The 17,933-nt window shown below is 35.3% G+C and overlaps 1 protein-coding gene across 1 annotated transcript; it reads right to left on the bottom strand.

The window, feature by feature from the left end:
• Window positions 1-6,082: 6,082 nt before the first annotated feature.
• Window positions 6,083-10,952, bottom strand: LOC147564166 (uncharacterized). Its single transcript, XM_086665531.1, has 7 exons — window positions 10,846-10,952; window positions 10,443-10,535; window positions 8,513-8,695; window positions 8,336-8,432; window positions 7,936-8,109; window positions 7,141-7,631; window positions 6,083-6,677 (listed from the first exon to the last, which is right to left on the bottom strand). The coding sequence occupies exons 1-7, from the start codon at window positions 10,948-10,950 to the stop codon at window positions 6,180-6,182; spliced, it is 1,641 nt and encodes a 546-aa protein (XP_086521657.1). The 5' UTR covers window positions 10,951-10,952; the 3' UTR covers window positions 6,083-6,179.
• Between the last annotated feature and the right edge of the window lie 6,981 nt (window positions 10,953-17,933).

The following is a 17,933-nucleotide window of genomic DNA, read 5'->3' as shown; positions in this document are numbered from 1 at the left end:
TATGATAGTCAAACCCTTTGATTTCTTGTTCGTATCTTTACTTTTCACCATATCTGCGTCAAAGAAATGTAAGATTATACACAAATTTTATGGTTTCTAAAAACTTCTAGGGTTTCTAAAATCTTCTAGGGTTTCAAACAAACCATAAGAGATCATTTGTATAAACTTTAAAGGTTTCTAAAATATTGCGTCCCTTCTGTGTCAGAAAGTAAAGTTTTTCACAAATTTTAGGGTTTTAAAAATCTTTTATGAAAGAAACTTTTATTAAACAAGTTTAGGTGGATGAGATAGAAGTAAAACCTACTTGAATCCCTTCACAAACTTGTAGATTATTTCTCCAAACAGACTTGAATCCCTTCCTTTTCTTCAAAATAACTTCAATCACTTTAGAAGTAAAAGTTGAAAGAGGAAGATGCAGGAGGAAGATGCAGGAGGAAGATGACGAATGAAGAAAAATTTGGAGAGAGAGTTTTCTTGAGAAGGAGCAAACTTACCTGGGAAGAGGGACTCGGCGTGGGCAGAAGTAAATGTGGAAGTGACCGTTTGCAGAAACGTCACTTCCGTCCCTCGAAGAAGTCAGAAATCGCGCCAAAAAATTGGCCAAATCCCGGTTGATTTTCAATGGCACGGGGCGTAAATTCGACGAACTTTAGGGTTGTTTCCGTCATTTTAAGTCCAGGCCTGACATTTTGGACCTCTCGTTTATTTATGGGCAACCGTGGACGCCCAGCCCATTTTGGGCCTCCTTTTGGACGTCCAGCCCAATCCCTCATTAATAAATTGGTCATCATTCAAATTGACAGCCCAATCTATAGTGATATATCTTGAGAGACAAAAATAAATATCAAAAGGTTTTGTATTAAAATTTTGAAACCCTGTAGTTTAATTAAAATGTAGCATTGCCCTAAAGAAATTCACACCACACTTGACATTTAATTTCTATGTATATGTATGAATATATTATGTAAAAAAATTATCGATTAAGAAGATTTTTGAGTACCAAAATTGCTTAAACCTCTAAGGATGGTTACGAGTTTCTCATTTTCTATTTTAACTACCACTTCGTCATCAATGAGGTTCACGTGGAGATTAACATTAAATCGTATTTTCAAGAATCAAAATACCATAAATAAGAAGTGGAACTAAAATATTTCTCAGACTATTTTTCCATTAACTATACTAGTATACTATCGTCGGCAAGTCTCTATTTTTAGATCTAGATTTTTGCTTAAATTTGGTCTAAATTTGCTTAAAATGGATAAAGTAAAGAACCCAATGCAATTATTGAGACAACCCTCTTGTTAAGGCATCACCTTTTGCCTATCTGGAGAATTCCAAAATGATTAATAAAAATGATCATTTACTAATTAGAAGAGGATTGGGGTCCAAAATTGAATAAAGAAAACAAAAAGAAACCCTAATAATTCATCTTCAATCTACTTTTATGATTGTTTCATAGAAGTCAGAATCTATAGTTGGAAAGAAAACAAGTATATACTATTATTATTGATATGGTTAGTACTGTAACAGATTATAATCTAATCAAATACTAACCTCTCTTTTGCTTAATAATCATTGAGGAGAATAAGTTTAGTTTTAGATAACTATGTGAAACCATGGACTAGTTTATGGATTATTACTAATTTTCATCTACCAACAATAAATGCCCTAATTGCTTAATGTTTTAACTCTAAATGGCTTCACCTTCATAAAAAGTGGATAAGAGAAGTGAAAGAGGCAATTAATAAAACATATAGACAATCACTAGAGAATAAAAGGCTAAAGTTAGAGGGTAAAAAATCACTAGAAGACAATTTCTGATAAAATTGCAAAGGTATAAGATTGATTAAACAGTATGAAGGCTAAACTTAAGAGTCCACAAAACTTAATTGATTTTCGAAAAACCTAAAAGACTAATATGTTGTATAGAAAAAAAAGTCTAGACAAGCGTGCATCATTTTAGGTGGTTTTGTTTGTACTTGTAGTTGTATTTTGGTGGGTTGGTGCTGGTGGGGAGGGCCTTCTTATAATAAGATTTGGCAGAAAAATGGTCATTTCTTGAGTTTTCATAATTTTTTTTGATAAAACCATAATTTCATTTATAAGCAACCAAGTAGTATAATTTGTTGTTTGTCCTGTCCAATATATCATTTTTAGTGAGTGCGTCTTCAAGCGGATAAGGATGATGATGATGATGCAAACAAACAGGATGCCAAATTAATTTATTAGTGGGTCACTTTTAGTTTCCAAAACACCTTAAGAGAGTTAAGATTTAAGACCACAACCCACTGTGATGGTGGCCCGTATAATAAAATCGCGGAAATAGATGAGAATTGTTAAATTTGTAGTCATCAAATATATTATACAGTAGAAGTTACAGTATTTTTCTTCTCTCGTCAGAGGGCATTCATTGGATTAAATAGAAGATGCTCGTAAAACTATTTTGGATGCGTTTTAGTAAACTCTTGTGCGGACGGACCATGGCATTGTTTTTCTCTACTTTTAGTTTTCTCTTAAACTGTTGGAGTTAGTGTATGGTGCTAGTTCTTTAGTATGTCTTTATCATTTAGAGTCTGTCAAATTAATGTGTCTTAATTAGTGGTTTATTATATTGATTTTTCAGGAGAGTAAGGTCAAATATAATATTGGTCAATATGTAATTTCTATTGCTTTCGAGGTAAAGTGTATATGAGGCAAGAGCAGATTTTTATTCGGATTATGCTAGCGTAAAATACTATGTTGTAAAGGACGTCGCTAAACACACTTGATTTTTGTCCCGTAAGTAGGCGGCTCTATTAGCATCCGTGTGTATTTGAAAACTTGTGATGGAAATACCAAATGAGGACGTGAAACTGTTAATGTCTATCTGCCATAATATTTGATACTTGCCAAAAAGTACCAATCTCAAAAAATAATTTGCAATCTACAATGACCAAAATCTCTGCCGCCATTCGTATTATTTCGAACATGATTTTAGCTCCTTTACCAGAAATGAAAAATAAACGGATCACTTTCTTTATTGAGTTAGAAAACTGTAATTTCTTTCGTAACAATATATGATCATACTGATATACAATAGAAAGACGCTACAAATAAATTTGAAAATTCAAAAAAAATACACGAGATTACTTTTAACAAAAAGAAAAACAAAATACACGAGATAGTAATTAAATAAAATACATGTGATAAAAGATATATGTATCTCTAAACACACGTGTATATATATATTTCATTTTTTTTGTTGAAGTATATATATTTCATTTCATAATATATATATATATATATATATATATATATATATTTCTTTTTCTGCTGAATCATTTGATAAAATTTTACAAATTTAAATTTTCATTATAAGAACTGAAACCAAAAAAGTTTCAAACATAATTAGAAGACAATAACTATCTATCTCTATAAGCAAAAAGTGGTCACAATTCTCATGATTTGGTCCCCCAATCATAGAAGAAGAAGAAGAGGACGGGCCAACTGAGTAAGCCAAATTAGGGCCTCCACTGACCGTTTCTTGGTCGGCGGCCGGCGGGTTTTCACCAGTCAATAATTACGGCCAGTCCATTCAGCCAGACTTTATCTTGTTTGGTCATAAAAGTCAAAGTGTACCACCCATGTACTTGTCAATCTGTATTGCCCTTGTGGGGACTGACCGACTGACAACTACCAATTTGAGAGAGAGAGTCAACACTTCTGACCTGCTCAATGTTTTAGTCTTTAGAAATCTAAAAGGGTGCTGCTACATGCCCTCCTTCATTTTACTCTCGACTTTGCCCCCTCACAGATTAGGCAGTCCGAGGCCTACGAAGAGTGCTAAGAGAAGGTGCTGTTTGTTTTTTTTATGGGTTATTTCCCTAATGGCCCCCTATTTTGTGACCAGCTTCCCGCCTGGCCCCCTACTTTACGAGAAATACTCATATGGGCCCCTATTACCGTTAACTTTAAATTTCCGTCACTCTCTCTCTTCCATCTCTTTTTCTCTCTCTGCCATGTCACGACACCTCATTCGTTAGGCCACCTCATCACCTTCTCCGGCAGAGGTCGCCGGCCGGCCAAATTTCCGGCCGGCGACTTTCAAACTAAAAATAATAATAATAATTTTTTTTTTTTTTTTATCTCTCTCCTCTTTCTAAGAACTCCGGCGAAGGAACCCTTCGCCGGAGTTCGTCTGTTCTCACGAACAGACCAGATTTGTTCGTGAGAACAGACGAACTCCGACGAAGGGTTCCTTCGCCGGAGTTCTTAGAGAGAGAGAGATAAAAAAAATTTATTATTATTATTTTTAGTTTGATGGTCGCCGGCCGGAAATTTGGCCGGCCGGCGACCTCTGCCGGAGAAGGTGATGAGGTGGCCTAAGAGATGAGGTGGCGTGACATGGCAGAGAGAGAAAAAGAGATGGAGGAGAGAGAGTAACGGAAAGTTAAAGTTAACGGTAATAGGGGGCCATATGGGTATTTCTCGTAAAGTAGGGGGCCAGGCGGGAAGCTGGTCACAAAGTAGGGGGCTATTAGGGAAATAACCCTTTTTTTATTTATGTCTGAATCTGGATTGGCTGAATCTGGATTTGCTGAATCTAAAATTGCTGAAATATTTTACAAGTTTGATGTTTGTTTTTTAAATCTGAGTAATGAAATCTGAATTTGGATTTTGACGTTTATACCCCTAATTAGTAAATTGGACCACGATAAAACCTAGTAATTTTTCTCGTCCTTTTCTTGGCTTTATAAAAACCCTAGAAAGTTAGGGTTTTATTCTTTTTCTACTCTCAGACCAGCCTTCGTCTTCATCACTCTTTCTCCAGCCGATGTGAGGCTCTGACTGGATCTCTGCTGATGTTAAAGCTCTCGCCGGATCCCTTTCTTTCAAACGGAAGTTATAGTTCTCACTAGATCTATCTCTCTCTAACCGAAGTTATGGTTTTCTTCGAATCTCTCTTTCTAACCGAAGTTGCAACTCTCATAGGATATCTCTCTCTCACTTTCTAACCGAAGTTACAGATCTCTTTGGATCTCGCTCAGTCCCTTTCCTTCTCTTTCCAACAGAAGCTCGAGAAATATAAACCCTCGCCAGATCCGGCGAGGGTTTCGAACAAGATGGGTGACCGACCCTCGTCAGAACCGGCGAGGGTTCAAAGATCTGGTGCTGTGGTTTCGGTGTTGTTGGTGGTCAGGTTTGTGATAATGGTGTAGTCTGGTGGTGGTTTTGCCGGTTGCGTTATGATCAGGTGTTTCTGGTTTTTCCAATGCTGGTGGCGATGGTTTTGGTTTGACCGGTGGTGGTGATGGTTTGGTTTGACCGGTGGTGGTGATGGTTTGGTTTGTCCAGTGGTGGTGGTGATGGTTTTGTTTGTCCGGTGGTGGTGGTGGTGATTGTTTTGGTTTGTCCGGCGGTGGTGGTGGTTTTGGTTTGGCCGGTGGAGGTGATGGTATTTTGATCGGAGGTGAAATTTTGAATGTGGCAAAAAGATTAAATCACAGGGACAAAAGGGTCATTTGACATATTTCAGACATTTGGCTTATATTTCAGACTTGTTTGAAGTCTGAAATATGTGGGCTCTTTTTCAGCCCAATTCAGACCACAACTCAATTTAGTTAAATTTTCAGATTTCCTTAAATCTAAAAACAAACATCTGAAATCTGAATTGGGTACTAATTCAGATTTCAGATCTGAAAAAATTAAAAAACAAACAGCACCTAAGACTCAAAAGGTGGGGCGCCTTTTCTGAAAATGAAATATTCCATTGACACACCTCATTTGTCTATAGCCACTCCCAATGATTCTTTGGGGCATGGACCGTCTCTGACCACAATGACTAAGATTAGTCATTTCGATCTTTAGTATTAGAAATTTTTAGCATTACAGTTTCTACACAGATCACCCCTAAAAGATATGAGCTGCAAACGGTTGATACTGAAATAACTGCAAAGGGTTGATATTGAACCAAATTTATATTATACTAACTGCAAATTTAAAATCTGAACTTTAAATATATTATTACTGCATAATGTCAATTTTTATAAAAGATCGGAACATAATTTTAGTAAGTTGCAGAAATAAATATCCCATCTTCTGAACACGTCAAACACAATTTCCACTTTCTTGTTCAAGTTGTCTTCTCTTCTCCCTTCATGTTTACGGCCCCGTTAAAAGAATGGTAATTGAGGATGAAGTTACTTTAGAGGAGGGAACTCCTTATCCTCAATGGGATGATTAGTCTTCTCCTTAGGTACAACTTTTGGAGGATTTGATGTACTAGTCTTCTCTAAATCATGGGAACTTTGTTTCTCATCCATCTTTGATGAAGCTGCTAGTTTTGGTGCTTGTCTAGAAGGATAAAACCTACTATCGTTAGGTGGTGGCCTTGAGAATCTAGCAACATTACTAACCGCCGTTCTGGTGGGGAAGAAACTAACTTTATTGGTTCCAGATGATCTGGGCGGATACAGGAGTTCCTCGTTGGACTCCTTCTTCTCTGAATTAGTCCTTTTTGGGTTGTCTTCTTTCCTCATTGCCGGGGTAGCCGACCTAGTCTCATTAGGTGCTTTTCGACCTTGCCAACCTCTATTCATCCTAGCTGAATGTTGGTTGGGCATACAGTTCCGGTTGGAGGATGATGGATGTTGGATGAAAAGAGTAGGGAGTGGGCGGAAGGAAGTTGAACCTTGTTGCTGCAAAGAGTTAAAGAACTTCAAAATCCAAACATCATCTAATGGTGGTGTTAGTGTTTTTCTCTCTCTGGTCAATCTTTCTAAAATTGTAATTTATGGAAACTTACTCGTTGAAAGGAGCTAACCTAGAGATATTATAACCGAGTAAGCACCATATGCAAAAAATTCAAGCAAGTACAGTGTTTTTTTTTCTCAATGTTTGAATCAGAATCGTCTGAGTCTAAATTGTCTGACTAAAATGGACCTGAAGTCAACCAAAATCAGCTTTCAAGAAGACTTAGACAAAAACAAACATTCTGATATCTTTTTGTGGTCAATTCAAGTTGAGAGTCAGATTTCAGATTCGACTTTGAGAAAAACAGACACTGCCTAAGATTTGAATAAATTAAGTTTTGAGAGTAAAAGAATCATATTATCATATGCTCCAAACTCAAAAAAGACTTAGGAAAGTGAGAGAAATTACCACATTGAAGCTGCTCGTTCCTATTCTCCCTGACACATTACCAACTTGAACACGATAAGCAATAGGTATAGCTCGAGGAGGAGTTGAGGGAAAATGGTTCACATGATGATATGGAGAAGGTATCGTTGGACCACTACATAACGACATCCTAGTGTGAATGGCTTGCTGATATTTCACTAGAATCTCCCATTCTATCTCGCTTGCGGATTTAGAAGACGATGGTTGATCAATGGGCTGAAGAGACGGTTCACTCGCAAGAATATAATTTCTCGCAAAATCCACACAGAGGATATTATGGTCATAGTCCCCAGTAAGATCTAATAGAGCTTCACAATACCTAAAACTACCTTGTTTCAATCTTGTACTCTCCTTTAAAGTGTGTTCGAAGAAGTTTTTAAGTTCATTTGCAATCTTTTCTGTAGGTAGTTGAAGGATCCGATGTAGATCTCGTGCTCCATATTCGAAAGCACAAACTATCCTATAGTAATTTCCTGAAAAGAGAAGGTCATATTACACACCATGAGATCAACATTACGGTAGTGTTTTTTTTCTAAGTCAGATATGAAACGTGACTCAAGATCTTAATTGACTAGAGTCAGATTTCATAATATATGCTTTTATTGTACTTGTGATGTCTGATTCGTCTAAATGAATGATTAAGAATAAATGGGTTTATCTGAGTTAGACAATTCAGATTTAGACGAGTCAAACTAGTTAAATTCATAAAAAATGAGAAAATCCTAGTAACTCAAATCCAACTAGGGATATCGAGAACAAGAAGATTATATATGTTACCTTGAGTGATGTTGCCTCCAAGGTTGTTATTTTCCTTCAATGGATCCACTATGTTCATAAACCTGGGTCTGAATGGTTCTGAGTGGGTCTTATGCAAAGAAGGTATTGACAATCTTTCCAACCTGTTTTTCAGGTATTCTCTACTCAACAGTAATTCCCCATCATCATTCTGAGCTGTGAAACCATAAAAAAAACAAGCAATTTGATCGTATATGAGTTGCTTAATAGTAACTTGAGAGAGTTAACTAAACTGTGAAGCTCACGTTAGTTCAGTGATAACATGGCTGCCGCTGTACTGAAGAAACTAGGGTTTGAATCTTACCATTTCTAAAATTGCTAACTTGATAATAGTAAAAAAGAAAAAACGTTTGTTTAATTTATGAATGTTTCGTTAAATTACCCGAGGACGAAGTGGACACTGAGACGGGAGCATATATGTTAACGCAGTTGTTTTCCCAATCAAACTTGCTAAAGTAATCCAAAAACTTGTGTAGAACCTGCAAAACTAATCAAGTTAGCTAAACAAAATCTATAGCGATTTATGAAACCTATGTAGGATCGATCTTTAAGAACTTACCGAAAGTGGGTCGTTTAAAGATTTATGAAATCGTTGGAATATATAAAGGATGAGTGTTTCTAAGGCATAGGTTGTAAGCAGACGATGTTGTCCACCAAGAATGTGGCTTTCGTAGAAACACCAAGCTTTGATTAGCATAATGCTTCGTTTGAAGACATGATTTTTGCCTAGAATACGATCTACCTGCAATATAATCACCATTAACACAACTTAAAATTTCATGGGCCACTTAATTTCCGCATCAAAATATTCGGTTATATACTATTGGTATAAATAGATTTTATTTTTATTTTCTAGTGTAACTGGGGGCGCATCTCTTTTGAGAGGTATGCCCTCATAGGTTACAATGTAGACAAGCCTTTTAGACTCATGGATGGTAGCCTCAACATCTCAAGGGCTCTGTAGGTACGTAGATACATCCTCTTTGCTTTACATAGACACATTCATATATCGACCTACTCCAATGCAGATTGGATCTCCATCAAACGTCTACTACTGGCAGATGTGTCTACGTCCTTCCACATACGGAAGAAGTTCACTTGCATATTGCATGCACGATTCTTTACTAGTGATTCAAGTCGGGCTAATTCTGCGGCATCCACTTCTTTCCAAAATTAGTGGAATCCCCAAAAGCGGAAGAAGTTCTTTGTCGTAAATACCTTATATGCATGGTATCACTCCTAATCCTAGTTCTTATTTGCATGGAATCACTCCTAACCCTAGTCCATTCGCTATTTAAGACCAAGAGCCGTTATTCCATTCATGCAACAACAGGGCATTTCAGAACAAGCCCAGATCAGGCCGATAAAGGCAAGTATTATGAAGGTAGGGCATTTCCCTGTCTAGCCTTGCCTATCTGGTGTCCGTCTATGTGTAGATATGTACCGATGTACGTGTGTGTACATATATATATATATATATATATATATATATATATATATATTATATATTCATACCTCGTATACCTAGTTATCTTAAAAACTGGGGTTTCCTCATGAAAGCAAAATAATTCTAAAAAGCGGAAACTTCAAATTAGCTCCACTTAGCCCCATCAATCCTATATTTGGAATAACATCGCTTAATCGTCCCTCTCATCAACCCTCACACCCGAGAACCGGATCAAACTTGGCCCAAATCTGGAACTTAAAAGTCCCCCCGAATATCTATCTTTCTTTCAAATATCTCTACTGATGCCTTTCATGTTATGACGGGGAAGTTTCATAGGCAATGTCCTTTGTTGTTAAAGGTAATTCTGCTAAAGACAATCCTTTTTATAACATATCTTGGTAAGAGGTAATGCAAGCAAAAGAAGGCAATGCATATTTGAGTTTTGTCTAACGACACAATTGACGCCGTTAAACCGACAACTTTCGACCGAGAATAAATAACTATATTACTTAGACTTAAAGGTGGTGTATTATGTCCTCTTTGTATTTTTTTTTGAATTGTCCAACGTGTCTTGAACCCTTGACCTCTAGGATGGAAGACTATACTTCTTACCACTCCAACCAAGGGTTGTTGACTAAGGATTATGTCCTCTTTGTAGTAAACACGATGACACCCTAAAACATCTTTTCTTGAATGTGAGTTAACAAGATCCTTTCTTGTGCATCTCCCTTGTACTTTGCAGAACTAATAAGCTAGCTAAATACCCCATGATTGAATCCTACAATCTATCACGAAGATATATGATAGCTTCTTTAGAAAGTAGAAACTCCTGTACTGATTTAATAGGCAAGCAGCCTAGAATCATCGACAGAAAAACTATTGGGTGGTCTTGAGTCTCTCTCAGTCGAGACGTTAGCTCAACCGCATACTTATAAATTATCTAAAAAACAATACAAGCAAGGGCTTTCATGGAATTATGTCACCAATAGAAAGACAATCTATCAACAAAAAAGAAAGCACAAATGAGTTTTTTTTTTCATACCTCTTCCATAAAGCATAATGTGGAGAGACCTTCAAATTGATTGAAGGTGATGTCGACCAAGATATTATTCACGCTAAGTTTGATGAGCGGAACCTGTTAACAAAGATAATCTCCTTAATATCAAAAACAATTATTTTTGGAATCCAAACTTGTTTCATTATTTTAGATAAACATTCATTGCCAAAAGTATTATATACAAAAAAATTATTTAGTGGAGAAGATAAAATATTAAAGTAGATTGGGAGCCTAGATTCACTCTTCCAAAATAATAATGTCATTTTACAATAGAACAATATATATTTATATATGTGTGTAATTATTTACTTTCCGGAATTTGAAAGAAAACCCTAATGACATAAAGTAGATAAACATTTTCACTAATGAAAGTTAAATAGTTTGATACCTTTGCTTGGATGAGATTGATAACTTTCACATCATGTTCTTCCTCAGCTTGTTCTTCCTTTTTTAGCAGATTATAGATTTCATTTGCTACCTGGCTAACTCTCATATGAGCACTAATTGTTGTTAAATCTATATCTCCATCCGAAAGATATGTTTTTAGCGGCATTGATCCAGTTTCAAAGACCTTCAAAAAGATAAGAAAAAAAAAGTAAGAATTAAGGGATTTTGTAATTTTTGTTAATAAAAGTAAATTTAACTTTATCTTAATAATTAATTAGAAAATGGTTTTCAATCAAAACCAATGGTTTTTAAATAACTAAAATTGTCGTGTTTATTATGTTGAATTGTGAGTGATATATGAAATAATATCTAATTATCTTTACCGAAAAAAATTAATTGTTAATTTGGTCATTTTGTAAAAATAAGAAGGAGATGGCTGCCCGGTGGTGGTGGGAGGAGAGGAGATCTAATTTTTTGTAGAGGAAATCATGTTTCTCACCGAAATAATTTTATTTCCTAAAAAAGAAATCTTGTTTGCTCGAAACACCCACCCAGATTTAATCGACGCTCAAGTGAGATGTCGCCACTTCAACCAACCAGATGGTTAGGGGAGGGAGTAAATGGAAAAGAAACTGAATTTCTTACGGTTATAATTAGAAAAAAAATAGATTATATATTGAATTTGTTTCACAAGATCCCCTCTACATCTAAGTAAAGAATTAAAATAACTAATTAGCCAAAATACCCTTTCATGTTTTTTTTTTAAATTATCTGCGTGCTTCGAGTCTTTGACTTTTAAGGTGGAAGACTAAACCTTTTACCACTCCATCATGAGTTGTTGGCCCCTTCATGAAACTTATCATTAACTTTTTGACTTGGGTGAGACTAAAAGCACCCCACCAAACTGCTATAGGCACCCGACCAAAGCACAAAATTGTGAGATGTCCCATGTGCAATTCGGGTGCTTGCAACACTTTGGACAGGGGCTTTTAGCGCCTCCCTTTTGCCTTTTAGACTGTAACTTTTTATTGCAATAAAAATCAAATTATGAATTGATAGTGTTGTTTTTTTTTCGAGACAATTGATAGTTGAAAAATGTACCCATAAGTTTATTAAAATTTGATTTAGGTATCCAATGACAAATTAATGTAAAATGAGGAACTTGTACCAAAATTAATCTTGTGAAAGGACATTTCAACAATTTGGTCCCCCCTTTTTTTTGTACCTTCCCTTGATCATAAGTTATGAACAAAACAAACATGATACACGTACGCACCTCGACGCCAATATCAGATTTAATCTTTTTGGACAAGTAAGAAATGATATCTCTTCTTTTGTTCTCATCAACCACAGTGGCCTGAATCTGAGATATCACCATTCTTGTCATTCCCTCTCTTATCTGCCCAATATCACCACCACTACTAGATCTTTGGTTCTCTGGAAACACACAAGGACGACTCATTTTACAATTGAAGGTTGAATTTTTTTTTTGACAAACCCTAGGCAAACCAAAGAAAAGAATATTTCACAGTACTTGATTTGAGTTCTCTAAGAGAGTAGAATTGACTTAAATATATAATACCCCACTTAAATAAGCTTCTTTCTATGTCCTTTGTAGTAAAAGGGGGGCCAGCTAAATTTTGAGGGATTGACTTACCACCACACCTAATTTTCCTTTCTTTACAATGCCAAGAGTCAAGTCTTCTAAGGACCCTTAAATATTTTTACTAATTCTTATCATTCATTGTTATATCTTTTTTTATTCTCATTATACATTTTTTCCCTTTTTAATAAACAACTCAGAAATCACTTTTCTCATTAATTATATAGATTTCAATATTTCTAAATTAAAATGGGAAAGTATATTATGTCACAATACATGTTATACTTGATTTACAGGTTTTTCTAATATTGATATTTAAGGCACATGTTAATTATAAATTATTTTTACTTTTAATAAGTTAAAAATCAACATTTTCTTTTTTACTAATTATATCGATTCTATTTCTAAATTAGAAAAAGAAAATATTTATGTCTAAACACAAGTTAGGAAAACCCATTAAAATGAATATTTTACTAAGATATGTCCCAAAGAATAAAATGAATTCTTGTCTCATTTTTTAAATTAATAATGTTTTCCTTAATAGGGAGGCCTAAATTTTAATTTGTTAAAAAATAAAAATAAAATTGTTAAAAGAACCCTAAAATTAAATTGTTAGTGAAATTCTACTCTACCTCTACAAGTAGATTCATTAAAAACTAAATCGGCATTGAAGTCTTTCTCTTTTTTCTGGTTTAAGCTCATGATCAGAATGACTTGCACCGTTGCAGCATGCCCTAATACACGTTTGGCCCCAAGTATACACCATTGATGAGGAGTAAATTATGTAATAATTTCCATGGGGCGCCTCGTGTTCGGTAAGTTGTTCAAAAAGTGATATGCTAAGCCGAATAAAGAACGGATGTGTTTACATTAACTGTAATCAGATTACTGTGGGGCGCTTCTTTGAATATTTTACCATTTTTTATTTTCATAGAGAAGATAAAATATAAAATCGAATGTTATTCTAATATAGTTCGCCACCCTCTCACTATTTATTATAATCTAGGCCGTCAAGACCATTCAATATATATCATAATACCATAATCGGTATGTGTTTTTCGTAAAGAGATCTAACCTCTTCAACAATTAACTAGGAGAAAAAAGCGAAAGAGAAAGGGAGAAAATTGCCTAGACGAAGAACTACTAAAGGAAGAAGTTTAATTTTTTTTTTGAGAAATTGACTACCTTACAAGACATTGATACATCACGAAGATATGATAAGCACGATAACCGCCTAAGCTAAACCATAAACAGAACTAAAGCCGAACAAGATGAAAGAGACCTGAAGTCCAACAAATTTATTACATTATTTATACTAATAATAACCCAAGTTCAATATTCCCCAAATTTGCACTTTCAGTAGATCGAACACCAGGGACCTCTGCATTGCAGAGTAATGCACTAACCAATAGGACTACCAGTTGTTGGTTGGAAGAAGCTTAATTAACATTTGCAAAGAAGAGAACAAAGGCTAGTTTAGTATTTCATAGGGTTTTGATTGGTTCTTTTAATTCTCTCGAAAGTTATAGTTTAAGTGTTTATGATCTCCTAATGCTAATTAGGATTTCTTCATGTAACAGAATAAAAACGTCACATTTTCGATGTTACATTATGTGGCAAAAAATGTATATAAAAATCATTTCGACAATTCATAAACAAGACTAAAACCTGTTAAACTCTGGAATGTAAATCGAGACAGTCACACCTGTATAATATCTTTCACACAATAGACATCAATCTAATTTGAAATGTAACATCACCAGTGATAGTTAAAAATGTTTCCACCAACCCAAAAGGTGCATAGTCACCCAAACTTGACCAACAACTTTAACATTCTAAGAGGCGCTACCTCTATAATATAAGTACATAAGAGTTTTCACACCTGTAGAAAATCTGTCGTTCAATTATCAGTAGAATTTTTTTTTGGTAAGTCTCAGCCGTAAACAGAGCCACCAAAGCTTGAACTTCAACTTGAACGATCTAAGAGGCGTGTGTTACTTAAACGATATACATAAGACTTTGGTTTTTCTTGTAAACATATAACTTTGAAGCTTGAAGCAAAGGTAATAAAATCAAATTAACAAATAACGTTCCTGATCAAAGTCAAACTTGAAATTTTTTGAAAAAAATTCTGTCTTTTAGTGATAGGAAATGAGTCATTAAGTCAAGGATTTTGTCATTGAAACACTCCCAAAAAATAAAATAACATGAGAGTGATCCATAGTCATTTGATAGGCCTAAAATAGGTCTTATCCCCCAAGTGTAGGGATCAAGTTATAGTACTTCTAATAAGTCCGAAAATCGTTCCAAGGGACAACCAATTTCACCTAAATCTCAAATTAAAACCCCTTTCGAAAATTTAAGCATATCTCATCTAATAACTTAATAAAAACATGAAATATCTAATTATAATGCATGAATGATGAAAATATCATAGAATCAATATGAAATGACAACTAATAAACATTGAAGCTCAATAGAAGGATTTATTAATTAATAACATATCTCAAAATAAGCCCAATTATTGGTTTCCTCTACACCCTATATACAAGATTCGCTCTATCTTGATTTGTACGATCAATCAAAGAGCGTCCATGTCCGCAAATATATGGTTCAGTAGTCATCAAGGAATTGAGGTCATCTTGAAGTGCTTTGAGATTAGTGAAATAGGTTGAAACATCACAACCTTCTTCTTTCAGGTTAGAAATTGCTCTCTTAAGTTGAAAAACTTTTGGAGCATTGGTTTGATGCAACCTATCATAAAGGTTCTTCCATAAGCATTGTCATCGTAAGAATAGAAGAACGTAAAGATTGGTTAACTGAATTGACGAGCCAACTATACCAAGTCATTACATCGTCCCCATAGATGTAATTCGTTAGGATCGGTGGGTTTAGAAATTGTCCCATCAACGAATCTTAATTTATCTTTAGCTCGAAGAGCTTTGATCATTCCTCGAGACCATGAGAAGTAATTATCGCCTGTGAGTAGAGGCGTGATAACGACGGTGGTAGGAGAATCCAAGTGATGAACATCAAACGGTCCACCAGAGATATAAGTAGAAGTCTGAACTGTTTCAAAAATTTCAGCGGAAGTCATTGTTCATTAAAAAAAACTGCTCTTATACCATGTGAAGAGGTTTGAACCTCTTTGTATGGTTGAGTAAACCAACAGAGATGAGAGAGAGAGAGAGAGAGAGAGAGAGAGAGAGAGAGAGAGAGAGAGAGAGAGAGAGAGATCGAAAGCTAAGAGAATAGAGATTACAGGTTAATGCTTTCCTTGTTGTATATATTGCAAGTGTTACATGGGTTGCCTATTTATAATAATACATGAGGTGATAAGTATAAAACTAACTAATGCTTATCTGATAGATACAAGGTTTCCTAAGATATTGAAATACAATCGGATCCACTTGGTCCATTTGGTGTGGCCGAGTGGAGTGGGACCGTGTCCTCTAAGAATGTGCTTGATGACTGACGAGTGGCTTGCTTGGAAAAACTACATATACAAAACAGGCTATAAAGGATGGGGTTTACCACAGTGAGTAAAATGTTTAAATGTGTGCGCGAGACAATGTGACATGTTCTATTGAGCTGTTTAAATGTGCCCGCGAGACAATGGGTACATGTTTTTATGTAGTTGCAATTTTTCATTTACTATTTGGACACATTGTGGGTAACCAAGTAAATTATATACAAATTTTTAGATTGACATCAGATTCTGAAGGGGCTTTTTGGTTAGAGTTGCTATTTTCCTTCAATAGATCTCCACTATGTTCATCGTGAAGGTCTGGAAACCAGACGTCTCCTCTTCTTCACCGGGCAATGAGTAGAGAGAGAGGGAGAGTAGAGACAGAGAAGACAAGAGAAGAAGGGAGAGGAAGAAGAAGTAGGAGAAGAGAGAGGGAGAACAAGAAAAGAGAAGAAGAGAGAGGAGATTTTTTTTAAAATGTTTGAAGACTGAAAAATTGGCCGGACGACAACCTTCATCGAAGAAGATGATGAGGTGGCGAGAGAATAGAGTGGAAGGAAGAGGTGATGAAATGGAAGAGAGAGAGGGAGAGATGAAGTGACTTTTATGTTTTTAATTTTGTTAGAAGTAATTTCATGTTTTTAGTTTTTGGGGGTCAAATCGAACCGTCGAACACTTATTGACTATTGAGGCTAAAAAGGTGAGTTGGTTACAAATTAGTAGTCAAAAGGAGATTATTTTTCATGTTTAACTCATATATTTTTTAATATTTATTAAGTAAAGAACAAAAGTTATTTAGTTTCAAACATAAATTAATCAAAGACTTAAACCTATAACTATCTGAATGTAAAAAAATAACCAAAATTTAATTGAATTCAGTAGACTTTAACCAGTTCGGTCTGTTCTTCAACAGATCCGGTCTGTTCTGTTCTGTTGAAGAACAGACCGTCTGTTCTTCAACAGACCAGATTCCGGCGAAGGGAAACCCCCTTCGCCGGAATTTTTAGAGAGAGAGAGAGATGAGTGAAAAAATTTTTTTTTTTTTTTTTTTTTTTTTTTTTTAAGTTTGAAGGTCGCCGGCCGGAAAATTTTCCGGCCGGCGACCTTCATGTGAGTGCTGACTTGGAGAGAGAGAGAGAGGTGAGTGAATTTTTTTTTTTTTTTTTTAAGTTTGAAGGTCGCCGGCCGGAAAATTTTCCGGCCGGCGACCTTCATGAGAGTGTGACATGGAGAGAGAGAGAGAGAGAGGTGAGTTGGAGAGATAGGTGACGTGGAGAGAGATGAGTGGTGGAGAGGGAAGTGTGGTGGAATTTAGGATTTTGTTTTTAATTTTATTTTGAAAATATATTAATGGGAAGGGTAGTTATGACATTTCCATGAAAATAGGGGGCCATATTTGAATTTACAGAAATTTGGGGGCCATAAAGGAAGCTGGTCACAAAGTAGGGGGCCATATAGGAATTAACTCTATTATTTAATGGGCCACTGTATATGAAACAAAGACTGCAAAAAACAAAATTTACATATTAAAAAATTTGCAGACAAATTGTGTAACATACCAAGATTGTAAAACTGAAGTATCCATGATTTAATTAGCTTATATAATGAAACTCAAAATCTATGGTTTGTGTTTCAGTGAATGTGTCGCAGATTTTCATTAGATATGGTAGAAAATTATCATGTCCTACTATGTCCTGTGAAAATCTGCAGTCATTAGCTCGAGGTCAAATATTAACATTGAGCTTGACCTCATTAAATTGTTTACAAAAGGTAACATTCATCTACCAAAGGTGGGTATCTCGCTCTCTTGTAGGAAGATACACATGTAACCACCCAATTAAAGTGGGCTTTGACTATTCTTAGCAAAATTATCAAATGCTGTTCACAATCAGTTCCACATTTATACTCATATCATATATTCTCTACTTGCAGGTTCTGTTACTAATAATATATCAGTTTGTAGATAATAATGGTGTCTAGAACGGAAAACAAATAAAGCACAAGATTTTCATCTTCA

The sequence above is a fragment of the Eschscholzia californica genome, unplaced genomic scaffold, assembly GCF_041429995.1.
Source record: "Eschscholzia californica isolate CP2 unplaced genomic scaffold, dmEscCali1.0.p SCAF_1, whole genome shotgun sequence".
NCBI lineage: Eukaryota > Viridiplantae > Streptophyta > Magnoliopsida > Ranunculales > Papaveraceae > Eschscholzia > Eschscholzia californica.
Note: the sequence above shows the minus strand (reverse complement) of the source record. Positions and strands in the feature narration are given on the sequence as shown.